The sequence below is a fragment of the Hirundo rustica genome, chromosome 1 (genome assembly GCF_015227805.2).
Source record: "Hirundo rustica isolate bHirRus1 chromosome 1, bHirRus1.pri.v3, whole genome shotgun sequence".
NCBI classification, from domain to species: Eukaryota; Metazoa; Chordata; class Aves; order Passeriformes; family Hirundinidae; genus Hirundo; species Hirundo rustica.
Window position 1 is genome coordinate 88191092 of NC_053450.1, and position 27033 is coordinate 88218124.

The window sequence follows — 27033 nt, forward strand, 5'->3', positions numbered from 1 at the left end:
GTTCATCTTATGAATCCTGATTACGTTCCCAAACCATGCTGTGCACCTACCAAACTAAATGCCATATCTGTCCTTTACTTTGATGATAATTCTAATGTAATCTTGAAGAAATACAGAAATATGGTAGTAAGAGCTTGTGGATGTCACTGACAAAATCTTCCCATGGACTCCGTGATTCTGCCATGAACGTGGATACAACCCTCCCCGTTTTCACAACTTTGGGAAAAAAAAAAAACATACGATAAACCACCCTTTGGAACACCATGTATGTGCCTTGTGGGAGGAAGGGGTCTGGGGACTCCCCCTGGGGTGGGAGCAAACTGCTGGACTTCTTACAGACTGACCCTACACCACGGTGGCTGCTCAGCTCAGCAGCAGCAGCAGCAAAATGCCCACACACGTTATTTGCCTGGGATTGTCTTAATCTCACAGAGAAGCTTGGCCTGGAGCAGGTGCTTGGATATGTGCTGCAGTTTTACCAGATGAGCACTCAACATCCAAAACAAGTGAGGTCGCTTTTTGGAGGCGGGGAGGGAATATGAGGGGGAGCGGCAGAGAAGCTAAAGAAAGTGGTGTTAGCACTTCAGACGTAACATGTACATCTCGTGTAAGATCCTTTTGGCAAGAAGGATGTTACTGCACCTACTGTTAGTCTTCTCCTGACATCTGTCATGACAGTAAGCATCTAAATATGTGCCAAAGCAGATGTTTCAGTTCTCTTATCCTCCCAGCACTGTTTAGCTCTGCTCTTGCAAGTGTATGATGGCTTGGCTGCACCCTGTGTTAGAAACACTACCATGAACTCAGACCCTGGCTGGTCTTCCCAGTTCATCATCTGACTGAGCAATACAAATTTATACGCTTGTTCTTATGCAACTTCCTTCCACTCCCCACGTGGAGCTGCCTCATCTACTACCACTTGCCCAGGAAGGAAGTCAGGACACTTCTTCAGCTGTAATTCAGATGTAAAAGCTTAGGGGGCCATTCACTCTCTAGCTGGACAGTTTGTTTACAGGAAGACAGAATGTCAGCATTTGCAATCTTTCCCTTTCAACTCATGCAACTAACAAACTGGTATAAAGGATATGCAGCGTAGAGCCATGGTTTGTCTTGCAGAAGCTAACAGCAAATTGTTTTGATCAATATTAAACTTGTATTAAATGCACTTACCTCTACTTGCATTTAAAGGCTTCTTGTAAATACAAGCTATAATTTATTGCACCTGTCACTGTATATTCATTGTGCTGTATCATTTATAGAAAGACTGCTTTTTTAAGAAGTTTTTATTTAGAAAAAAATCTCATTGTAAACAATTGTACCACTTTGATTTTATACAAGAAACTCATGAGATTGTGCTTCACTAGAAAGTTGTTAAAAACATAATAAAGGCTTCCTGAAAGGCAGAAGTACACACGTTGATCCAATACAATCTGCCAGTACAACACTTAGCTTTCACTGTGGCTTTTTCACCTTCACACATTTTCAGATTGAACAGAATCAAAAGTTCTGGACAGACAGTGAAGTGAAGAACCAGAAGAAATTCACTGGTATAAAAGTTCGTTGATGTTTTGACTTTTTTTTTTTTTTTTTTTTAATAAAAAAGAAAAGCAACCCAATTTACTCCATATGATGGACAAACCCAGCATCTTGACAGATTAGTCAAATTAGCCTGTAGCAATCCTCATTCCATGAGTTTCTGTGCACATGAAACAGCAGAATTCAGTCCTTGGTTTGCTGTTGCCTTTGTATCATGACAGTCTCTGCAATGTGAATTCTTTGGCTTTCAGTTAAGTCTAACATGGAACATCTTATGCACCAAAGAATAGATTCATATTATAATCCAAGACACCACTAAGTGTGTGGTCCTAGCATTCAAACTTAGCAATGCTTACAGCTTGGAAAAACGTTAAGGCTCAAGAAGAGGGGGGAACTATTTTACGCTACTGCAGAAGAGCTGAATAGAAAAAAAAAATTAAAAATTGTACTACTTGTTCTCTAGGTACTCTGACTAAGGAGCAGGTCAGCACAATGGCTGGATTCAGGCGGGGGTAGAAAACAGCTCGTCAGCTCTGGATCATTTGCCACTAAGAGAGAAGTTGTAACAGCACCTATTTTTTTCACTCCGGCTCTAGAGAAGTAGAGCATAGTTGTGCCTCAGGAGCTGGATGGCAGCAGCCTATGGAAATCCACCTGACACATGTACACTATGGCATCAGTAACATTCAGGCACATGTTACAGTACCATCACTTTCATTATGGCTAGACCTCCCATGCTGAGAGGATTAACATGAAACAACCAGCTCACAATGGCCTGGTATCTTCCAAAGGTGTGTGTGTTTTCAAACTTTCAGCAGCTATACTAAGAAAAATAGGGATTAAGTACAGTTCTAGAGGCAAAAGTGACTCAACACAGCTTTTGCCTTTCTAGTAACAGTAAGCAGTTTGTAAGGATTACTTTTTAACCAGATCTAACCTGAAGACAAAAATACTCTACTGCTGCCCTTTAGTTGGTTTTCTTAACGTATTTTGGTCTCAAAGGAAACCATTTACACTTCATTGTGGGAACGCAGAAATGCAGTGCAACTACCAATGCTGAAAATACTCTTGATTTGCACAGTAACTACTTGTTAGCTTTCCTTCACACACACAGAGGCATGTCTCTAACACACACACAAGGGGAAGATACCAAAGCTTAGTACATTCAATTTCCTAGAAACAAAAGAAACAAAAAAAGCCCCACCCCCCAAATACACGATTTAAAAATGAGCAAAGATAGAAATCCCCCAGCCACTGTACAGAGACAGCCAGGGACGGAGCATCCAGACTTTTATTACAATTCATCCCTTGCCTGACGCAAGACAAAACTATGAAGTGATTCAAGGTCTCTCGTTCCATTGTGTTCACTGACTTTCTTTCCACCTCGGAAAAGCAGAAGTGTAGGATAACCACGTACCTTCAAAAGACACACAAGAAAAGAAACTTGCTGTTAATGTTCAAACTTGTCACTCATATTTACCTGTTGCTGAAAAGCCATCAAACTCCTCTAAAACAGTAAGGCATTTTAATTTAAAAAAACCAAACCCACAGCAGAACTTTCAATGCCAACCTGCAATTTCTGAACTTTAAGAGAATGGGGTAATACATGTTCCTCTAGGCTTTTGGAATGGCGGCTCCAGCTCTGTCTTCAGTTGTCTGCTTAACAGCCCTGAAAGACATTTTTTGTCTAGGAACAGAATTTGGCTTTGGATACCAGAAGACTGCCCCGGTGCTTACAGAGAGAGAGAGGTTCCTAAAGTAGGAACTTCTTCAGCTTTGTCCATTAATGAGAATGATCAAGTCTGAACTAACAGTTCAGGAAAGAAATGGTGTCACCAGGTGCTTCTTTTTGGCTAAGAGACCACAGCAGGCATCTGGAGTGCAGCAGCCAGTTGGGCTGCACACTGAAGCCTCCAACATCTGGTACACAATAGTGTCTCCTTCATTTCAGAACTTTCACACTTACAGAAAATCTGTTGCAGACGTTACGTTCTACAGTGCAGTCCACTTCTGCTATTTTGACATCAGTCAAACCTGGAAATTGCTCTTTGGCAAGGTTCTCCCAGGTTGGAGCCAAGTTCTTACAGTGACCACACCTAGAGACAAAGGAGGGAGATTTGTTTCACAGATACACTTTCCACTATATCTCTACTGTCTTGCTGTGATTTAAGTTTAACTAGCAGCCTTTCCTATCCCCTAATGCTTTGGCCCTCCAACCCCCTTGCACTACTATGTCAGTAAATGAGCAAAGAAAACAAGTGATTTTATTTAAGTGAAGCACTGAAGTACTTTCTGGCCTTTGTTAGCCTTGCCTAGAATGGTATTCTAGATGTTGGTACATTAACATTGTACCCCACAGAGGAATATGAAGCCAAATAAAGACAAACACAGAGAATATTTAACTGGAAAAAAAAAATCTCTTGGAAACAAAAGTGCTTTTAGGAAGACACAGAATTGTCTATAGTACGAATTTATTTTTCAGGTAGCATATGCCAATTATGCTAAAGATACATAGCCCAAGATTAATTAGTTAAATGAGATTTTAATTTCCCTATTAAATTTCTTCCAGTTCCTAATGGCGTCCTTGACCAATGCATAGTAAAGCATTCATTTTGTTTATATTTTGAACTTGGCTTAGCCAAGTTCCTAATGTGAACTTCTTACTGCCTTCAAGAAGAATTCCCAAAGCATTGTAGACTTTAAAGCTGCATTGCTCATTCTGTTCTAACCCAGCTGCACCTTAATTGGGTTATTAAAACAGACCGATAGTTGCCTTGAGGCTGGATCAGGACATTTATGAAAATAATGAAAGATGTCTCAGTAGAAGTTTTCTTAATGCAAGCCAGTGTACATTTAAACCACCTTGTTAATACAGAGTGACAGTATAAAAGCATTTCTGACCATGCACAAAACTACTAGAACAGGATGATTTTGTGCTTACTATGGAAGTTAACATTAATATTTATCCAAAACTAACTGAAGGGCAGAACTAGAAAGCAACATAATGGTGCTTGCTGAGCCCTACGTAAGTTAATCCACTTGGAAGAGAATATATTCACTTATATGCAGAGCACTACAGGCAGTCACAAGCCTGACTTTTAGAGCCAAAACTAGGATATGAGCTACATAAATATAGGAAGCATTTTCCTAAATGGTGGTTTTCTGAGCATTGCAGCCAGGCAGCACACACTGGCGACTCTACATCCTGAAACCGCTGTTTCTCAGCCTGCCATCCAACACTGCTCCTATCTGTGAGATCCTGCAGCATCCCGTGAGACTCTCATGAGATGAGGACATGGTATTGTTAATAAAAGATAATCAAAAAGGGAACATTTCTTCATCTCAAACTCTCCCAGGAAAAGTTGCTCCAGGTAATGAACTAGTAGATATGCCAACAAGCCCTGGGTTCAAAAATCGGACTGGAAGCTCTTCTTGAGCACAGGTGTGAACTGAATTTCCCAGCCAGTTCTGCAGTTGGGCCAGAAGCAGTGCAGGCACAGACTCAATCTAAATCCCTCTGAGAGTACAGAGGGGATAAAGACAGTAAGGAAAGAGCAGTAAATGATGAGGGGTGTGTGTGCTATGGGCAGGGTATTTCTCAACCTAGTGGTGGGCAGACACTTGCTCACATCCAAAAGCAGATCTCAGAGATGGAAGAGAGCACACATACAGCTTAATTATAATCTCTCCTCCTATACTGGGCTTCCTAGTGTTGGTGAAAAGAGCAGCAATGCATAAGTAAGATGGCATACAAGTTTCATTAAATTCAGTAGAGGCATCAATAAGATTAATTCTATAAGCCAGAGAGAGAACCACAAACTTTCTCTTTCCCTCAGAAAGGGAACAGTAAGAAAAAGGGGGAAATGCTTGTTCTACAAGTTTGTAATACTGAGGTCTTAACTCAGCTGGGGTCCCAGGCTCTGCTGGATATAGCAGGAATGGCAGATGCCAGACATTAGTTTCATTTCCTTCTCCAATGCCTTCCATTGGGTAGCTACATCTACACTATCTGCACTGGGCATTTCTACCTTGGGTCCCTCTAAGAACACACTACACGAACATATACTCTTAAGAACATCTTAAAATTGTCACTCGTGCAAATTAGTTTTTTGACAGTTGTTTGAAGAGTAACAGGCAGTTAATTATCCACAGCTCAACAGTCTGTACCACAACTCAGGTGCTTGAATGAGGCTTCCAAGTGAGGCTGGAGAATGCCCTAAGGCCAGCCTCCTCTCCTTTCTCAGCACTGAGATATGGTTACACGCTCCCCTCATCTCACCCTAATCCAGGGAGCATGCTGCACCTGAAAGAAAGCTGCACTCTCCCTGTTAACCCAGCAGTACCTGGAGGCTGACAGGGTAAAGCTTCTGCGTCAGCCTTCCCACAGAGAGGCAGCTCAAGGGAGCTAAACAACACTGAGCTTTCTTTTGCTGCAACTCTTGCCAACACACGCATTCTTCAGCTAATTCACAGTTTAGATGGAGACAACAAATACAGTACTACAGCTCAAAGACCTACAGCAACTAATGCACTCACAGCTTAGGACAGCAATAACCCTGAACAGCAGCAGCTGTAAGAAGCTGTAAGAAGCAAACTTCTTACCATGGAGCGTAGAATTTAATAAACGTGATCCCCCTAGCAATGGTTGCATCAAAGTCTTTTTCAGAGAGAGAAAGCACTGCAGCCTGTCCCAAGGGAAAAAAAAAAAAAAAAAAAGGAAAAAAAAAAAAAAAAAAAGGTCAAAACATTTGTACATACAATGTCATCCTACTGAGCTTTTACCTTCCCAAAAGGAAAACTGAAATTGGAAAAAATAATATTGTTAGTAATATAAACAAAAGTAGCAGCAGCAGACCTGCATTTTACTACTCAGCTACTTTCCTTCCCCAGAGAGATGCAGAGAAAAGCATATTTTACACTGAAATCTCATTCATAACTGGAGAAACAAGGCTTTTCTATTTTCAAAGGATTTGCCTGTATCCAAATTTTCAGTCATTTTAAAAAGTCAACTTAATTTTAATACAGTTTCAAGGAATAGCCCTTAGAGGAGTTGGCTTCAAGCAGGTAATGGCCATCTGAGATTTTAATGAGGTATTCAAGGCACTCAAGTGATGTCTCAGGAGCTGCTCTCTCTGTTCTTTCTTTCTGTGCATTGCATGCACAGAAAAAAAATGTTAGCAGAAACACAGATTTGCCTGTTCAGAGGACATCACAATACCACACTTGCATGGATGCCAGGAAAAGTTTCTACTCCTGATAGGAGTAAGGGAATGATGGGAGGAAAGCACATTGCTTACAGTCTCACATGAGAGCATGGAGCTGAAACTTCATTTTTTGCTTGAGACCTTTAAGGGAGGGAGGCATTATAAACAAATAAATGTACCTCATGCCTCTAAAAGCTTCAAAATCACATGAAAGCAAAAGAAAAACAAGATCACAGCTGACAGTATTATCAATTCTATTTTAACCCCAGTAAGTTTTGTGAAGCCAAAAAAATTTTTTTAAAATCCAGATTATCCAGTACCTTTAAACATTTCTGTAAATAACTGTTAATTGATGAAATCATTTCACTAAACTGAAGTGCTATTACTTCCAAATAATTATTCAGAAATTAGAAATTATACTTTTATATTTTCTAATTATTAAATAATCAGAAATAATAAAATGAAGCAAAAAAAAAGCACTAGCCCTTCTATTCTAATTTTCCTAAATTGATATCTGAAACTGATGTTCCATACATAATATACATTTTAAGATACAATATTTGAAAACCTGATTAGTAACAATTTCCCCATGATTCACACAGTAAAATGAATTTTAAAGATCAGTAGATTACTATCAGAATAGGAACGTGAACTATATAACCACAAAAATAAATTTTATATCAGATATCTCAAATTTAGCTTTGTGTCTCAAAAAAAGACATCTAATGCAATCACATAATCTGAGCATCTGCTGGATGCTTTAATCCACCTGGATAATTTTTTGAATGATTTTAGCCATGTCTGGCAGTAAAGAAGTCTCATGGATGTAAAAGCATAGCTTCTGTAAAAGGGCTGGCAAGTACTTGGGCTATATAAGACATGGGGGAATCCAAGTAGGGGCTCAACACTGGGACACAAATTTAGAGTAGGAACTCATTGCTTTTGCTGCCTGTGTTACCAGCTGTGGTCAACTGATGGCAAATACAGTCAGTGTTTGCTGGCTACAGGGGCTGGCCCTTTTGGGGAGGAGGAAGCTAGAAAGCCTTATAAATATGACTGCTTATATTCTGAGAATGTGAAACCTATAAGTGAGATAGAATTGAAAGCAAGTTTCGATGTCTGAAGATGTCTTAGTTACTGAATAACTGGAAAACAATTAATATGGCCAGCTGAGGGTTACCTGCAGATAGATCCAAAGGTCAAATGGAATGTTCTGTCTCACCCCCAATGTATGGTTCATGCCACATCTGTAACCCTCCCCTGAAGTATCAGGTATCTGTAACCCCATTGGCCCAAGCCTTGTTCCAACCCACCTTGAAGCCCCCTGATAAGGGGGCCGAGAGAGTGGATCGGCCTCTTGCCTGGCACCCTTTCCCTAGGACCTTCCCCTTAGAATTTCCTCTCCCTACATCTCCATTCCCCCACTCCCTAGGCCTTGCCACAAGTTGCACCTGGCAGCTCTAAGCAAGGCCCCATACCCTTTATAATAAACCACATCTTCCAAAACCTAACTTCAGGGATCTCTCGTCCACATTCCATCCATACCGTCCTGGAGTCCGGCGAAGCAATATCTACAGGCCCCTTGTTTCAAAATTCATGAAAACAAAGAGTAAAGGGTTCTGAAGATAAAAGTTGTAAGGACAAATTGAGTCCTACACTACGTCTACTATTATCTGGCAAAAAAATCCCCCAACAATCCTTTCCTCCTTGTGTGTGTGCTGGTGAATGCAAGACAGAAGTGGGAATTTGTGTCACATGTGGTTTGGGTTATTCCTATAAAAATAGAAAGACAACTAATTACTTTCGGCATTGTACTAACACCAGCTCATTGGGATCTTCCAAATATGAGGTCAACTAAAAAAATAAAATATTGAAGTGCATGAGAATTGCAAATCTATGTGGTCTGTAATGTTTGGCACGCCACTTTATGCAATGCTGCTGGAAAAGTCAGCTGGGAGAGGTAATATTCTCCTTTAAGAAGCTGCATACAAACTGTATTTATATTAATAATATTGTTGCCTGATTGCTTAAGTTCATTCTATGTCACAAGGGAGTGTAAATCGCTGTCCCTTATTTTATAGGCAGAAAGTATGTTCTGCACATTTCATGAAAAATTAGGTTTGAAATCTATCCCTAATTTCTCAGCCTCACTAATTTTTCATTCATCTCCAAGAAAAATGGCAGATAAAATGCCAAAGGGATTAGAAAAGACAGAAAACTATATGACATGGACTAAACTGTGCAAAGGCTATTTCTGCCAATTTCTTCACAACATAAGCCTGTAGCTCCTACAACCAAGATTAAAACAAATCTCCAAATCCCAAGGAGTTTTCTTGTCACAGGGCATGTTACCTTATTGGTACTGGTCTTCATAATCTTTGTTCATTGTTTCTGCAGACAGATTTCTAAGCATAGAACCCTGGCTTTTTTTTTTTTTTTTTTTTTTTTTTTTTTTTTTTTTTTTTTTTTTTTTTTTAGGGGCTTAGCAGTGTGCACCATCCTCCCAGGTTCAAGTGATAATCCTGCAAGAAATGTTCATCTCTATAGTGGTGAAATATGCTGTCATACAGACCCGGATGCCAGCAGTGCCATGGGCCAAAAAGACCACATTTATGCCTGCATCTAAATCACTTATTGCAACCACAAAATAGGAATCAGATTTGTTTTTCTTCTTCAATTCATCAGGTAAATAAAAGTACCTTTAGGATTTATAATCTGATTCCACTCATTAATTACTAAAAAAAATAACCAGGGAAGTATTCGGTACAGTTTACATCCAGAAATTGTCAAGCTATCAGAGAGAGAGAAACACATGAAAGACTCAGACAGGCTGCTGAAACATCTGAACACCTTACACTGCTGCAGAGTGCAGGAACACTTACCTCAGCATGGGTGGGTTCTGCAGGTGGCTGTAGGGCTTCAACAGGTTTATCTGCTGGTGGCTCTTTCCCAGAGCTCTGTAGTTGGGAATCCACGTATTCTTTTAAGGAATCAAAATCCCTCTTCCCTTTGTACTGGTCACCCTACAATTAGCAAAAAGTTAGTGCAACCTTCTATATGCAGTTGACATAGCAAATAAATAATTACTAGCAAAACATAAGATTGCCAAGTGTAAGCATATAAATAATAAATATGATTATCTAGTTCTTAAACTTCTCTATGACATTCCATTCACTCCATGTCTTCAGCTTTTGCCATAGATTCTTCAGTACTCAAAGGGAACAATATAAAATTTCCTTGAAATGAAAGGTATTTTAGAAACTTGGAAGAAAATTTTTGAAATTTTGCCACTTTGACCTCCTGGTCTCACCTTAGTCAGTTTTGCAAAGGTGTGGGGTTTTTTTTGTTTGTTTGTTTGGGGTTTTTTTGTTTGTTTGTTTGTTTTGGTTTTTGTTTTGTTTTTTGGTTTTTGTTTTGTATCTAACTCTACTACAAGGAACAATAAAATACCCATTGTGGTTTGGGTGTGGTCTCTGTTACCCTGTGAGCTATACACAGTGCTTTGACAGGGCTGAAAACCTTAACTTGCATGTCTCTGGACTACAGTCATTCCTCCAGCCTACACACTTGCCACAAATCCTTGGAAAGCCCAAATAGTAAGGCAATGCACTCTGGGCACCTAAGTTCACCTGGGAGCAAGAGACAACAGCAGCCTGCTGCAGGGCAGACATTTCCAATGGCACCACTCTCACAAAAGTCTAATCCTATTGTTTAACCTGCACATAAAGCAGTCAGCCACCCACATCTTTGAGAGGCCACAGTTGGATGTTTCCCCATATTTCAGGTACTTTCCAAATCGAGAGAACAAGACAATCAAGAGATTGTCAGAAGAAGAAATCAGAGCACCTGTGAGCAGCTTCTTTCTTCTCTCAAATCCACTGTCGGCCCACTCCAATCTAGCTCTTGCATGATTGCCCTCAGATTGCCTCAGTCTGTGAGAATTAGCACTAATTTTCCTGTTCAGAAGAGAGATCGGATCTTTGAGGCATTATATATCCATTCTGGATAGAATTCTTGAGACGTGGTCCCATGTGATGTGGGCTGCAAGATGAATCTGCTCTTGCAGACAAGGAAGACTCCTTAAGAAATGACATAGACTCTTCCATACATTAGAAGGAAGAACGGACATCTCTTCAACTTTCCTTTATCATTGGAACTTTTTCTACACATTTTCCTTCTTTTGCAATTGACAGTGTTTCCTGTAACTCCTGCCCCTTTCCTGGCACTGGGTGTTAATCCCTAAGGAGCAAGAAGCCTGTATGTGTTTGTTTGTACCCATGTCAGCAGGGCAGGGTCAGGGTTCCCCCCAGGGTATCTGCTGCACCTCACCAACAGCAGTGGGGTGACGCCAGACTTCAGTTATGGCAAAAGGGATAAAGGTATTCCAGATGAGGCTGGATGACTGTATCCGTTCTCCTCCTTCCCCTTACTGATCAGTATCATAGCCACCAGATAGAGTTTCAGGAATTCCTGGGACAGATTATTGGAAAATTGTTGAAGTTGTTTTGTGCTTTTTCAAATATGTTGTATCAGCCCATGGTGGAACATATGATTTTGGTGGCAGTATTCTACCAAGGAATGTCATGCTGCCTGTGGGGAAAGACAGTTTGACGTCAACTGAAATACATTGTTCAGATTAATGGCCAAGGTTCAGCTTTACCAAATACAACAGCAGTGATTCTTTTTATTTCACTGCACTTCTGATTCAAATAATTCCAAGGCACTCAAACTTCAATTATTACAATGTTTAAACTAAAGTTTAATTAGCTGCAAACCTCTAGCCTTGGACATGCCACCATGCTTGATTTGAGCACTCCCTCAGCCTCCAGTTGTGCTGCTGTCATGTGCCTTGAGAGGTCACAAGGCTGCACGCTTAAGTGAATCTGGCTAGGATTCAAAAATTCAGGAGCTGCTTCATTTTGATTCCCTAGTGCCTGATCTTATAGGGATGCTTATATCAAACCTCATATGCACTGGTATATACTTATGGCCAGTTTCTCTTTAGAGTGCCAGAAAATTGCCACAAGCAGTGGCAATTAAACTATTTCAAGTAGCAAAAAAAAAGTTGCTGATACTGTAAATGTTCAAAAAGGAAAGCAAGATGAATGGGAGAAACCCCCCTCCTTCCTTCCTCACTGCCCAGAACTTAGCAGACAAGAGCTGGGAGTGTAGGCCTGGATTCCCTTGCAGGCCTGTTCTTAATATCCATTGAACACATTTAACTGATCTTGAAATTGTGAGATATAGTGTAAATAACACTACAATTTATAATATGTTTATTTACTGCTGTTCATGTATGTCGTATTTATAAATATTTTATCTCCCCATAAATTCAGAATATTTTAGTTCTCTGAATTGCTGTAAGGAAAAATGTCAGCTGGGCACACAAGATTCTCACTTGCAGTGTCATGTGAAATGTTCAGGTTTACGTAAGAAGGAAAATTTGCATCTCTAGACATCACTCAGCAGATGGGCACCTCTTAGAGATGAGAACCTTCTGATACACACTGAAAATTACACACTTTATTATTATTGCTCTTTATGCTTTTGTGTTCCGTACGAAGTAAAATACTATGACAAAGTAAACCCAGAATTCTCTCACACAGCAGCGTAACTAGAGATACTGCTTACAGATTTATGAACATTACATCAGTTGTTCATAAAACATAGAGAACAAAAACCTTTAACTTTAATCTGTGGACAAAGTCTACCTCTTCTATTACCCAGATGAACCTCCAACAACTTTTCTCTCACAAACAGACTTTTGTATATGTCACTTGTTGGTTTTTTTCCCAGAATGTAAGCATAATCCAAATATTATTTAGAGAAAAATGGTGTGATCATTTGTTGAACTTGCAGACTCACCTTTTCACCATTCCTAAACCAGAGGAGTGTAGGATAACCACGAACTTGAGTTTCAGAGCAGACTTCATAATGCTGGGTACAGTCGACCTACATTTTGGGAATATAAACCCAAAACTACTCAGTGCCTAAAATAAGCATACAACAACCATCACAGCCTCCTTTGTTAAAAAGCACAGAAAAATTGCTTGTTCCTGTGAACAAGCAATACATGGCTTGGCAAAACTCAGTACGAAGTACTGTCTTGAAAATGATTACGTCTGTCGTCCAAAGAGTGGTTTGGTTGTATAATTGGGAGGCTCTGTGTGATTTATTGATTTATTTATTTTTTTTAAGGAGGGATCAGGGAGGGAGGTACGGCTAGAAGGAAGTAGTAGCAGCTACAAACAATGAAGACATAATTAAATATTTCAATTAAAAAGTACTTAATATTCTCAGCTAATAAAATCAGTGCATGGACAATGAGACATGAAACACTAATGTGAGAGAGCTTTAAAGTGAAGACATACTGGCTCACCCATTTTTTAAAAGACTACTCTTTAAAGACTTCAGAAGGCATGTGAACAGCTACCAAGTGAACTGTATTCCAAGGGAAGCTCCAAGTGCACAACAACATTCAATTCTAATATGTCACAAACCAGTCTGTAAAGTTATTAGTTTATAAGCTTTCCACTGAAGATAAATTCTAAAAATTAAACAGTGTTAAGACACTATTCCCCCAGATTAGATGAAGGTCATGGTTCAACCTTCTTAGAAACAGTTGTGTTTCCTGTTTACTTACAGACTTAAAATCTTAGCCAAGACACGCTTCAAGAGATATTTCACAAGCTATACGGTTACATAAAATTGTCTAGGCATCAAGACAAATCTTAGTGGATGCATTAAATAGCAACTATCAGTAATACAAACTGCAAACACTACGGACAACTGATTAGAATACAAATTTTGGAAATTTATTGTTTATTTCTCTCTGGGTACCAGAGAATGGTAACTTTATCAAGATACTTAAGCAATTATTTCATAAGACAGCAAGCAAGGGTATCAAAAAGTACAGAAAGATTGAAAGGAGAAAAAGATTCTGACATTTTGTGCTCAGAGGGAATCTAACTTTATATCCACCAGGTCGGGGGGGGGGGGGGGAATATATATATATAAAAATATATATATATATATATTTGTGTGTATTCTCTGAAGTTCAACTGTGCTTTTATATATACATATACATACATATATATACATATAATATATATATATATGTTTCCTCTAAAGTTCAACTCTGTTGGCCTGTGTTGTACATGTACAGCACACCTGAATTAACAGATTTTTAAAAGCATTTAAAAAAAAAAAAAAAAAAAGCAAGCTCATCCCTCCTGCTATCCTGCTACAGCAGAAAGTGCTGTAAGGGCAGAGGCAGGGCAGACAGCAGAGGCAAAGTCCCTCTGCAGGATGGAGAACACTGCTGCCATGCAGTATTTCCCATCAGTGGAATCACTGTGAAAGTTTAGGGACATGGAGGTCAAGCCCGGTCTGATTTCCACTGCTGGCAGATACAGAGGGATTCCCAGCATGAACCACCTGGACTTAGGTATGGGTCAGCCAGTAACTGGAATTGCCAGACCACCTCCATACCTCTGCACAGAAGTCACTCCACGTACAAGTAACAAGCTCCCATGGTAAATACACCACAGAATCTGGTTATCAACCCTAAGGGAAATAGTAAAGCAGGAGAAGATATCAATTTTTAAAGTGTAAGACCCCCTGAAACCTTTTAAAAGTTTTATGGAGAAAAAGAGGAAAAAACCAAAACCAACAAAGAAAAAACTCATCATAAATACCCAGTAGGGCTAACGCTTGCTTAGGAATCCAATGCTGCAAACAAATTAGAAGTCACTTTCCCACTCAAAATAAAAACTGAAGTCTATCAAGTTCTGACAAAGCAAATGAATAATAAAAAATAACTCTCAAACTACTGTTTCCTGCATCTGAAGTATCAGACTTATTCCCAGATCTCCTAAATACAGAGCGGCAGCTTTGTTTGCAATAAGGCTTTGCTTAAAATGGGGGAGGTCCTGTTAGCTGTGGATGTGTGAGAAAAAAAATAAATTACTGTCTCAAAACCAAAATACAAACTATGACTATAAAAGGATTTAAGAGGTGACAAACAAAACAATTGTATTTGCAAAACACAGCACAAAAGGCATGATTCTTGGCTGAAACATACATTGACACAAACCATATTTTCATACTGAGTGTTTCACCTACCTTACCAATCTTCACAGTTTCTGAATGCTCAAAGACTTGAGCCAGCTGCTCCCAGGTTGGGGCCAAAGCCTTGCAGTGACCGCACCAAGGGGCAAAGAACTTGATGAAATGATTACCTTTTAAGTAAAAAAAAAAAAAAAAAAGAAAAAGAAAAAAAAAAGAAAAAAAAATTAGCTCATTTGGAATGAACTTGGCTGCAATTAAAGCCTAGGTACTAATCTCAGGCTGCAAATTTATCATGGTATTTCCTGAGTTAAAGATAGGAAACACTGTGAATCAAAGGCCAGGACAAAATACTTCAGCAATTAGGTTTTCAATACTGTATGCAGCCCCACAGCATTGCCAAATTTCCTGAAAACTCAAACAGCTTTACAATCTGAAGCCAACAAGTGAAGTATTAAAACTGATACTTATAACCTAACCATTTACCTTAGTGTTTAATTCTACCATGTCAATCAGCTGCTCTTTTACAGAGTAGAAACAACTACCAAGGAATATATGTTGATAACTGCATAAATTGAAAATTCATGCAATGGTGTTTCCTAAGAAATGCCTAAGTCCATGAATTACCTGAAAAATGTTGTTCAGTTTTCCATTCTTCTTTTTCTGCCCTGCTCTCTGAATTTTCACGTCAGCTACTCAGAAATTTCTGCCTTTAGTAGATGTTTCTGGCATTTTATGCAGAGGAGAGTCTCTGTGCTATCTCCTACTAATGTTTAGTTTAAAAGTATATATTATTGATTGCAAAGTACCAGAATATGCAACTTCTTTCAATTAAGACTAATTAATTCAAATTGCTGCACACTTTTTCACACAACAAGGCAAGGCTCTGTTAAATGAAATAAAAATGAACTTAATTAAAATAAAGGAAAAAAAATTAATTTGCAGGAAACACCAGCAACTGGAGAAAAGCTCTTTTTAGCAGAATTATTCATAATCCTTTGAAGACTGCTTTGGGGCTGGTATTACTTGAATTCTTTTCTAGTTTGAAGGCTTGTCCACAAAGGAATGTCAGAGGAAAAGCAGTACAAAATAACCAGGGAACAAACTGCAGCAATAGTGTTTTCTGTCTTGATTGGTCTGCGTGTGGAAGACTTTCAAACTGATTGACATACTCTGTGTTGGTCCAGTAAACCACAAAATTAAATTTCCCAGGAATTAAGAAGAACTCTAGTCAAAATCAGCTATTCTTTACCAGGGACTCTGACATACTCTCCTCAGTAGAAAACAATAAACTTAATTTTTGTCCCAGAGCTGCAAAAAAGTTAAAGGAGGCTATTTAAGAACAGAAGTCAACCTTGCTGGTGTTAACTGCTAAGCCTCATGTTAAATTTAAGCACTGAACTTCTTGTAACTGAAGTCAAGAGAGGGTAACAGATTTACAGATGATCATAAACCTGCTCAACCATCAGATTTGACCCATGAGAGTTTCTCGTCTATGAAGGCCAATGGCTACATAATAAAAACACTAAAACATTTACAATGCACTGAACTTTACGGTCTGAGAAGGTAGTTAGGCTGACAAATGCTTAGCATATCGCTGATGGCTTAGAGGAAAATTAATTTTGATTAAATTCCACATTAAGCCAGACATGTTGGGAAATTTTAAGTTAGCTGCACAAAATGCTGGTTTACACATGAAAATATTTTTAATCAGCTAATGGTTACTTTAAGAAGTTCTGGTTTGACCTCCCTAGTGATATCACATGGGTAAACATTTAATTTAATCCAGCCTTTCTTTTTTGGATAACAGATGGAGAAAGTAGGATCCTCTGTTGTCATGCCAGCCTTAAGTCTGTATTCTAAGATTTTGCTCATTGTCTTAAAAAACATCATGTGAGGAATCAAATTTCCCATATTAGGTATCCCTCCTGGCATTAATTTTAAAGCTTCCAGACAAAATATTTTTTAAAGTAGCCAAACAGACAAAGTGTTTTGCCCACATTAAATTCTGGAGGAAGGAAGCTAAACAATATCAAATAAAGGGCCAGGCTGGAGTGGGATGGGGGCTGGAAGGAAGAAGCGGGTGGATTATACTTATCCAGAATAACAGCCTGGGAGAAAGAACAAGCCAGCACCTAAGGAAGGAGGAAACGGGACTTGCAAAAAAATGGCAAGGCTGTGACTGAGCAAGGAACTCAGGAAAAGAGACAGTTTAACTGAGCAAGCCCCACTAGTTTCTTCCCTGGGGTTAGGAGCCATAGTTTTACAGTCTCCTGAGTGCTGTACTTGAAATTTCTCATAGACTGCAATATGTAAATTAACCCCTGCATTTTTACATAGTTTGCAGTTTCATCCTCTTTCACTAGGTATTACCAGAAAATAAAAGAGGGAAGGAGGTACCCTTGAAAACTAACATTTCTGGTGCAGACTTCCCACCACTAATGTCTCTGTCTGTAACCTAGTTTCTCTTCTTCTGAAAAAAGAGTTACCTTCTGCTATGTGCATCCTGAAATTGTCTGCTGAGAGTTCATACATTCCCTGCTTAGGTTCAGGGGCTTTTGGTGGTTCCACATCGGATTCTGGGTCCTATTCACAAGAAAAATTAACTTTTATTACTCTTCCACAGCAAACAAAACATTTGTTTCCTGTATCACACCATTCTGTGATAGTGCCATGGACTCTGAAATTTTAAATTCTTAAAGCAATGTCCTTATTTAGCTTGATTTAGGTACCTAATGTTTCCTAAAAAACAACTACTTGAAAGCAAAAGGTGAAAAGGACTGCCACATAAAAGAGAGTTACCAGAGTCTGTGGAATACCAGTCTTTCACTGTGCTATAGTACAGTCACAGGGCACAGTAATTGCAGTAGCATTCATTGGATCACCATATATTAACATGCCTAAATTATATAACAGTGCTTCCAGAGCATCACACATCCGCCACAACTGCCATCACACTCATTTCAGTGGCCTCTGGGCTACTTAAAAATAGAGCAAAAGCTATTTTCTGCTCCCCTACTGTCAGAGGGAATGCTGTCTACCTAGTGGCTCCATGAAGACAGCAACAGTGGAAATAGAGCAAACACTCAATATATACAACTTGCAAGACACTCATGAGCATTTCAGCAAAAGCAAGTGAATGCTTTCTAGACTCCAACCCTAGAGCTGAAAAGAATTTTTAAGGAACCTAAAAAGTGTATTTCTTAAAATAATTTAGCACTTAATGTTCAATTAATAAAAATACCATGTCTGTTCAAATGTAATCACACTCTAACTGTGGTTCAGCAAACACTGAAGACTTCTCTGCATTAGAAACAGCAACCAGAAATTAAATTTTAGGCTTGGCTCCCGTATGTGAATGACACCCCTAAACTTATGGATTTTCTTAGTGATGGTGTTAGCTTATCTTACTTAACTGATCATTTTAAACCTTTTCTTTAGGTCAAATTATTATCAGAAAGTAACTCAGCTAAAGAGAGCATCCATGTTTTAAGAGGCAATTAAGCCAAACATATGCAATTTATAATGTATTAGAGCTAAATTGCTTTTCTTGTTCTAGAAACATTATGGTCTACAGGTGTCAAATGAATTGACAGGAAAGACTGTACCTCAAAATGTCAAATGCATAAGCATTAAAACTGCATTGTGTACTGTAATTTTAAAAGCAGGAAACAGAGAGCAGGTCACAGGATGACAGTTTTAATTACTACTCTGACTTACGGGTAAGCTGTTTCAGACTGATACTGCAACCTGACTTTTATTCTCAGGAGCAGATTTCCTCCTGAAAATTTAAATCTAACTTAAAGAAATGACAGCTCAGTAAACCTGCAGAAAAGAGTGTTTCTTTTTCACTTACAGATGGTTCCTCATTTAGTTTCTCCAACATCCAGTTTTCCAGTGCCTGGAAGTCCCTAGGGCCTTGGTATTTCAGAGGCTCTTGTCCCGGTTTAAGCAACTTTAGCCTAAAGGGTCAAAATGTGGAGAAGAGTGAGGAAAAAAATTTCACACAGGAAACATTCTCAGAAAGATAACGTGCTTTGCTAATCCATGGCAATGCAGCTCAGGCTGCAGTAACAGATCTCTTGACTATTAACATCAGCATCAGGTACACCTTTCAGATTGAAGTGTCATGGTTAGAACTTAGGACCCTTTTTCATTCCCATGTAAGTTTTAAGGAGATTTTTAAAAGAGAAAAAATATAGGAGGTGAAAAATCAGCATAGCGTAACATTACTTTGATCAATAAGAAAGAGCAATTTTAAAATTTCAGCATTCAGTTCTATGAATCCTATTTCAGTTTGTCAAAAAACATCAAATTTGTTTCGTTCACCTCTCTGCACGACCAAAGCAAAAATATCTAGTGCTTATTTTCCCAGGAATTTCTTTCTCACTTTTTGTTCCCTGACTGCTGTTTTAGTGTAGGGCTTTTCATGTGGCATTAAACTGATTAAAAACACACTGAGACGAGACAATAGGACAAGAGAACAAGTGACTACTTGTAGGCATCCAGACTTCATGACTGCAAAGTTCAATAATCACTATAAAAACTTTTCCATAGACTGTGTAAAGCTTCTACTACTAAATTTTAAGTTAAAATTGGAAGCATATTTAATAAAGGCGTGATACTGAATTCTGACCTAGTCTTACTTTTTAAAGCAAATCTGAGTTTCGATTACTAATGTCACCTAGCCCTCAGTTCCCCTTGCCAAGCTGTCATTTCGTACTGCTTCTTTAGTTTCTTGAAATGTTTTTTCTCTCTCTTCTTGTTCCACATTGGAAGAAATGAACATATGAAAATGTTGAAAAACCACATAATGCAAATACATTCAACAGAGATAGGAGCTCCCACTGTCATTTCTGTTCAAGGTATTCTTTAATGTACTTTGTGTTGATAGAAAGTCAGAATAATAAGGAAGCAACAGAAATGAAAAAGAAGAACATCTAAAACACACCTCCTGGCAATACTTTTGAAAAGTAATAGAACAAATTCAGGTAACATCTTCAAAAAAGCCAGCTGCACCTTTATTTTCTGCAAACAAGGGTAAGTTTTCTCTAGTTCAGTTGAAAGAGTATTTATTTTGCAGCACCAAATAATCCTGAGACAACTGTGATATGAAGTGCAGGGACCTGCTCAGCCACTTTTTCTCTGAGGAGATGAAAAGGGGATGCAGCCTTTCCTTTGACAGGTGTTTGGAAAAGCAGTGTAGGGATCAGCACATCCTGGACTTGTGACAATACCTCTGCCTGAGGAAGCTGTGAAATATCCCTTGCTGGAGGTTTTTAGAAACAAGCTAGTTCAAAACTGACTCAGATAGGAAGAGAGCTGATATCATGAATTCCCCTTCATTGCTATATTTCTATACCTAGCAGATGGCTGTCTTATTATTTTTAACTTCAAATAGATAAAAGCAAGCACTAACTATTCCTATATATTTAATGACCTTAAAGAGGAGTGAGGGGAAAAAACCCTCCAGCAATAACACATCCATTGATTTTTTTCCTATTCAAAATCTCTGCCACTCTATTTTAAGAGGAACAGCAGCACAATATAATCTATGCAAATATGCAATGACAACCAATGCTCACTTCTGGAGATATGAAAGCAGACCTGTAATATTCATTCTTTCTTGGCATTTGTAGTGGAGGCAAGACACACACTGCCCTTAAGGACAATTCCTATCTCAGCAAGGACTATGCTATTTATAACTCTCAGCTTCTACTCAGTCGCACTCATCTGCGTCCAAGTGAGTGCAGCCAGGAGCAAATGAAAAGTTCAGGCTGTTGCTGGGCTTGGCAAAAACACCAGACAAAGTGAGCAAAGGGAAGGAAACTGAAAAATACAGGCTGTGGAAGGGCTACAGACGATTACAATCTCCACGTATCCCCACTAATTAATAAATTAATTAGTAAGTAATTAATAAAGCAGTTGAAAGGATCCTATCCATATTTGCAAGAAGCTTCAAAGAAACACGAGTGAAAAACAAATCCTTTTGCTCCTTTTCTGGGAGTCTAAAAAGGAACATACATCTAAACCAAAGGCATTGACCTCTCATGGATACTCTAGATCATGCTCTGCCTACCAAAGCTGAGGTAGTAAGACATAGCAACCTTAAAATACTCATATAATAGAACAATATAAGCAAATTTAGCTAGAAAAAAGTCCACACAATATCACCACCGCTGTGCTAAGTGATGCTGTTAATTTATTGTTTTATGAGCCCTAAGTTCACTAAAAATCTGAGATCACCTACAATGCAATTAAGAAGGGTGCAGTGTACTGACAAAGTTGTGGCAAGTTACTTTTAAAAGTACTGTAGTAGAAACCAGCTCTGTCATGCATATCACAGCTGCACAATGTACTGTTGCTTCAGAAAGAGGTACTCCCAGACAAAAGAAAATGAAGATTCTGGACTTCAGTTAAACACAGACACTTTCCAAGACAAAAAACAGCTTCTTGAAGGGAAAAAAAAAAAAAAAAAAAAAAAAAAAAAAGAAGTGTAAGAGTACTGTGTATCACATGATAATTGGCAACGTGGTAAAAAGGCTTAAAATGAATACAGCAGGTCCAAAGGGCTACAAAGAAACCCAGCAAAAATGTAGCTCTAGAAGTTAGCTTCAAGAAATTGGCAGAGGATCATGGAAAACTAAAACAGAAAAATAGGAGCAGACTTCTTTCTGTACTTACGTAGGATATCCTCGCACACCAAATTCAGAGCACAGTGGAACATCTACAGTGCAATCCACTTTAACAACATAGACCTGTGGGTTTTCCATGTTGTTGTATTTATCTCCCAAATCATTCCAAGTTGGCTGGAGGCGCTGACAGTGTCCACACCTGTGACAGAAGGAACAAGATACTGTTTAATAGCTGCTCACACTTAAGAGAGGAATGAGCCCATGGAAAAGTCATATGCAGAATGGCGATCTTGATAAATTTAAACAAATTTTTAAATCAAAAGTTAAATCTGTTACATCAGAAATCTTCCATACTCAAGAACTGTTACACTAAGCAACAGCAAATTCTATTAAGAACGGTAGCATGCTGCAAACACATCTCATGTAAAAAATCATCAAGATTTGAGAACGTCTTGCTACTCTCCTTTTACAGTACAAATCCTATGAATACCCCCCAAACTTACTAAGGCTATTAATCAAAGTACTGTACGTCTTCCAGCTTTCTAGAAAAATCCTGCAAGGTTTCCCAGCTTTCTTTACATTCTAATATTTCAAATTTCCTTTTTTTAGCAGTAGGTAAGAAGATAATAGTTTCTAGCCTCTTTGCAATGCCACTTGCACTTCCATGCTTCAGAGGAACTGTAACACACAAGTCAAGAAACATCACAATTGATTTCACAATACAGTTTCCCAAAATTTTGATGACCCTTGTGTGTCCCTTCCAACTCAGAATATTCTGTGAAAATCCTCCCATCCTATGCTCTGCCCCAGCAGGACACCATCAACCCTTCATATACGCATACACACAAAAAACTGGCCTCATACAGTTCCTACAACAGCATCTCCACAGAAGCAAAAAAATAGCTGTTCTTCTTCTCACTGTTTTCCTAGTCTTTCAAGTCATTATAGCAATACTCTATTCCTCAAACTAGGATGGGAAGTTTTAAGGAATGGATTTTCATTTCTCTTTAATTGCTGCCTTTCCCAACCTTCCAAGACATCAAAAAAATACAAAGTTGTAGTAGCAGAAAACATCCTCTGACAGTATGAAAGCAGTTATTGCTTGGCATGACCTACAACTTCTACTTTGTAAGTAACAACTAAATCACCATTAGGACTTTGGAGAACTTTGCTCTGACTTAATATAGTTTCACTCATAGAAATGACCTTGAGTTTTGAGTACACTTGTAGAAAAGTTGCAGAGATTCACACCTTTCTAGGTATCCTGATATCATTATGAGAAAAAAAAAACAAACCAACAAAACAAAACAAAAAAACCAAAACAAACACTAAATAAAAAAAAAAAAAACACCTTGAGATTTACTTTAAGATAAAGATTTTTTTCTGATCTTAATAAAGCTCTGTAACAGTCAGGCACAATGGATCATACATGTTCCCATGATGTGGCTGAATGCAACCTCCTATGTGATCTTATTCTGGATTGTCCTGATGAAGGGATACGATATGTTATTATTAAAATCAAATATTCCTTAAATATTTAACTTCTGACTGAAGTCCCTCCATAGTCAACTCCTTCACAGAGTTTGAATTAAGAGAAGGATTTTAGATACCCTGATCCCTTCCCCTGGCAGATGCAGTGATTCAAAACACCAAATGAATACTGGCTGGTGTTAGAGAACAGAGCATGGACAACTAGGTAAGGGGATCCCAAATAATTAACCTCTGTTTTTAGAGCACAATAGAGCTGCCTTGTCCCTCTTTAACACTGTGATCTCTGCTATACACACCCCTTCCCTTCCTTCTTTGGATTACAGAAGCTGAAATTGAGAATAAAGCAGGAAAAATGTTCCTATCTGAATCAGTAATTGACTAGTTAGTCATTCCCAGTTTGGAAAAAACAACAACAACAAAAAACCAACAAAAACAAAAAACCACCAAAACAAAACAAAAAAACCCACCAAACACAACCAACAGTATTATACAGAATGAAATATATGACAGTCCCAAAAATGCTTTTTCTGAAGTTCCCAAGGAAATATATATAAAACCAAGGAGGGCAAAATCAAAAAAGCAGAACCATGCAATATCAGATGTTCCCCTCAGCCCCATGCACCTACACAGTCTTTGATTGCTGCTATTCTACAACACATTACTGGGGCTGGAGGAGTTGCTGGGGACAGTGGAGACCTGGGTGTCAATGATGAGTTCTGTTTTTTTATCCCTACATGGACTAGAAAGTTGTAGGCACCCACAACCTCCATTGGCAAGCACACATGAAGATCTGTAAGAGAGTAACACAGACGTTTCTGGGGGCCCTGGTAGAGCTTGAGCTCTGCAGCCAGCAAGGGCAGCTCCACAGCAAGATACAGCTCAGATCCTTATCCAGTTGAAAACATAGACCAGGATGGATAATGGTAAAAGCAGCCCAGGACCAGTCTTGCTCTGCACAGAACTCAACTGAAGTAAAATCCTGAAGTCAACAGAGTTTGATTCAAAAAAAATGAACTCTGGTGATCAATTCTGCTGCAGCTCAGTGGACTTGTCAGGTTTACCAATAAAGAACATATGTTGAAAAGATCCATAAGAGTCAAAATAATGAAGTGAAACTACTCAGTTGAGATTCCCTCCTGCTAAGGAACCAGGGGAACCTCGCTCCGCTGTAGAAATGCAACGGGCATGGCAAACAACTTAAAGGACTACTTTGTGCCACCGAGAGTAATCTGTTCTGACCCCAAGTGGGACAGCCTTCTGAATGAAAACCTTATGACATCTGATGGCAAATGACTTGGAATGCTCTCTTCTTGGAGTATCCTGCCATATTTGAAACAAGTGTAGGACCTCGGGTACCACCACTGTTTCGGAGTGAGGCCCTCAGCAACATTTGTTTCAACAATCTGGAAGAGAAGGGTGGTGTTGGCTCGAACCCAGCTCTTACTGGTAGCATTGATGATGCAACATTATCGGCACCCACATAAATCTGAAAGACAATCCCAGCTGAACCTTGGGCTGCTTGCTGTTTGCCTTGGAACTGCAGACAACAGCCTGTGGGAAGCATTAGGAGATTAGCACATCACCTCACAACAGGGCAAGAGGCTCTGATATAGACTCCAGGGCTGTCAGGCTGCCCACCCCTATCCCACTGACAATAAAACTACCGGTGTGTATATAAGCACCTCTCTCAGGCACTTGGATGTTCCCTTTGCTCTGCTCTTCTCTTGGACCTGAAACCTGGCCCTGTTGCTGCCTGTCAGGAGCCAGACATCCAGACCAAGGGCCCTGAAGCCAAGAACGAGAGATCTGGAGGAGATTTGCTAAGGATGAGGAGAACATCCAGAGAAGCAGCAACAAATCTGGTAAAAAACACAGTTCCCTCGCACTTAAATTGGGCAGAGATCCTCAGCCCTCCCAAGGGCACAGTGTGATCCAAGTCTTCAAGGCCAGCACTCCCTCTGGTCTGTACTGAGGATGTGCTGCATACACTGGATTCTGCAACATTTGTTCTGGCAGAGGGTCTCCTCCAAAGTGCCTCAGGATAAGAGAAAGCTCATCTGTTTTTAGGGATGCCTGTGAAATAGTCAAAGTGTGGACAGACACAGATATCATCACCTGAGTACAGAAGAGAACAGAAGCACTCATGCTCTGCATGGGCATTTCTTCGGCCCCACTGCACTCTCAGGCAAAAGTCCTTCACCAGCAAGTCATGCGTTCTCCACTTTTGTGATCTTCAGAGAGCAAAGGCATCTGCTCTTTCAAGCTTTTATTTAACATTTTTACATGGCATAAATAAGTCAATGCTAATAACAAAAAAAAAAGTTTTCAAAGGAAATGCTTTCCTGCTATGGATTTCAAAGACTCTCACACGCCTAAATGGCACCATGTAGCAATGGATAATTTTGGATCAAAACATAACTTTTGCACATTGTTCCCTTAACTTTATTTTATCTACATTAAAGAAAACTTGGGAGGAAATAAAAAAGGAAGAAAGAAACCTAACAACCTTAACAATAGAACTCCCAATAACATCAACTGGATATCAATAAGGAAAAAAAAGGGTAGGGAAAGAGGCAAAGAAAAGAGAAGAATATTAACAACCACGAGAAAGATCCAGAGATGAGAAGTACTCCTGACTATGAATATCCAGTACAGCACTGTTCCCTGATTCGTGTCAACCATTCTCGTGCCAAAAGTACCGGTCCAGGACAAAAGCTGGGTCTCTCCAGCTCTCCTACGGATATCTGCGGCCTCGGGGACACAGGACGGTGGTTAACACAGCAAATTTACTCCTAAATTTCGTGATTGCAAAGAGGACATCGTTTCTGCAATGAAAGCACCTGAGAACTCGGGCTGGGGCGGGCACAGGGTAAGTAAGTGACGGTGGCCAAGCTGCAGCCGCTCTGGGTCTATTCGAGGCACGCCGGAGCGACTCCCCCCCGCAGCCCCAGCCGGGAGCGGCTGCGGGCGCCCATGGGTCGGACCTGATGATCTCAGAGGTCCCTTCCAACCTAACTCAGCCCGTGGCTCTGTGGCGGGGGCGGCCGCCGAGGCCCGGGCCGGGCACACGCGGGGCTCCCGCTCCCCGTCCCAGCCCTTCCCGACCCTCGGCGCCGCCCTTCCCCGCCGCTCTCCCCCGTCCGGCCCCGCCGCGGGGCTCGGGGCAGCGCGACCCCGCGGCCTCCCCGCCGGCCCGGCCCGGCCCCGCCGCCTCCCGCCGCCACGTCAGCGGGGAGGAGGCGGGCGGAGGGCGCGGGCCGGGCCGCGCCGCGCTCGGTACCCACCACGGGGCGAAGAACATGACGAAGTGGGGGGCGGCGGCGGCGCCGTGCCGCAGCATCTCGGCGCTGTAGAGGTGCCGCCCGTGCGGGTCCTCCGCCGCCGCCGGGCCCGGCCCCGGCTCCGGCTCAGCCCGCGCCGGGCGGCCGCAGAGCACGGGGCCGAGCACGGCCAGGGACAGGACGCGCCACCACGCCGGGCCGGAGCGGAGCGGAGCCATGGCAGCGCCGGAGAGCGAGCGGGCAAAGCCCCGGGCGGCCGCTGCCGCCGCCGCCCCGCTCCGCCCCTGCCCCCGCCTCCCTCCCTCCCCCCGCCCCGGGCACCCCCACGCACCGCCGGACCCTCCTTTCTGGAAATGCACCGCTCTGCAAAAGCGTTGGTTGTGTAGCACGGGACATCTGGTTTTTATGTTACTTGTTAATTAAATTGCCCTATGCGCCCGTATTGAAATTTAAAGTAACTGCAGATTTGCAATGATATATATTATTGTATATATCTGCAGTTACTTGTATATATATTTTATATACAAACATGCTTATTTCTGGAAATCCTTAATTTTATAAAGGCGTGAAGATATTATTTAAATATAATATCAATTTTTAGATTATATTTTGATTATATTGTTCCATAAATCTATATTATAATTTAAAACAGTAGCAATTTTTACATATTTTTATACACACACTCATTTCTGGAAATGAAGAATTAAAATTAAATAAATAATGTTATAAAGGCCTTAAAAGGTTATTTCTATAACACATCATACCTGTTTTATATTATCTATACTAATTATATTGATCCCTGGATTTATATTAAAATTT

General features: G+C 40.1%; 2 protein-coding genes across 3 annotated transcripts in view; one reads left to right on the forward strand and one right to left on the reverse strand.

The window, feature by feature from the left end:
* BMP6 (bone morphogenetic protein 6) overlaps positions 1-1588 on the forward strand; it is an 88164-nt gene extending 86576 nt beyond the window's left edge. Inside the window, exon 7 of the mRNA XM_040065199.2 lies at positions 1-1588. Within this exon, the coding sequence (XP_039921133.1) occupies positions 1-150 (150 nt within the window). The 3' untranslated portion in view covers positions 151-1588.
* Positions 1266-26562, reverse strand: TXNDC5 (thioredoxin domain containing 5). Of its 2 annotated transcripts, none has more exons than XM_040065221.1 (10): positions 26546-26562; positions 21492-21641; positions 18664-18769; positions 17297-17393; positions 14865-14980; positions 12606-12692; positions 9623-9763; positions 6139-6221; positions 3503-3632; positions 1266-2953 (listed from the first exon to the last, which is right to left on the reverse strand). In XM_040065221.1, exons 2-10 carry the CDS (start codon positions 21578-21580, stop codon positions 2831-2833), a joined length of 972 nt encoding a protein of 323 aa, XP_039921155.1. In that variant the 5' UTR covers positions 21581-21641; positions 26546-26562; the 3' UTR covers positions 1266-2830. The 2 variants fall into 2 exon arrangements, with proteins under 2 accessions (XP_039921155.1, XP_039921145.1); XM_040065211.1 differs by lacking the exon at positions 26546-26562 and adding an exon at positions 26218-26468.
* Between the last annotated feature and the right edge of the window lie 471 nt (positions 26563-27033).

Bases quoted from the DNA above. Each gene is read 5' to 3' on its own strand.
- TXNDC5 (XM_040065211.1), bottom strand. From the start codon at position 26,432: ATGGCTCCGCTCCGCTCCGGCCCGGCGTGGTGGCGCGTCCTGTCCCTG. The intron at 21,642-26,217 runs GTGGGTACCGAG...CTTCTGTCACAG, and splicing joins GTCATGTTCTTCGCCCCGTG to GTGTGGACACTGTCAGCGCC. The intron at 17,394-18,663 runs GTAAGTGAAAAA...TCTTGTGAATAG, and splicing joins AACTAAATGAGGAACCATCT to GACCCAGAATCCGATGTGGA.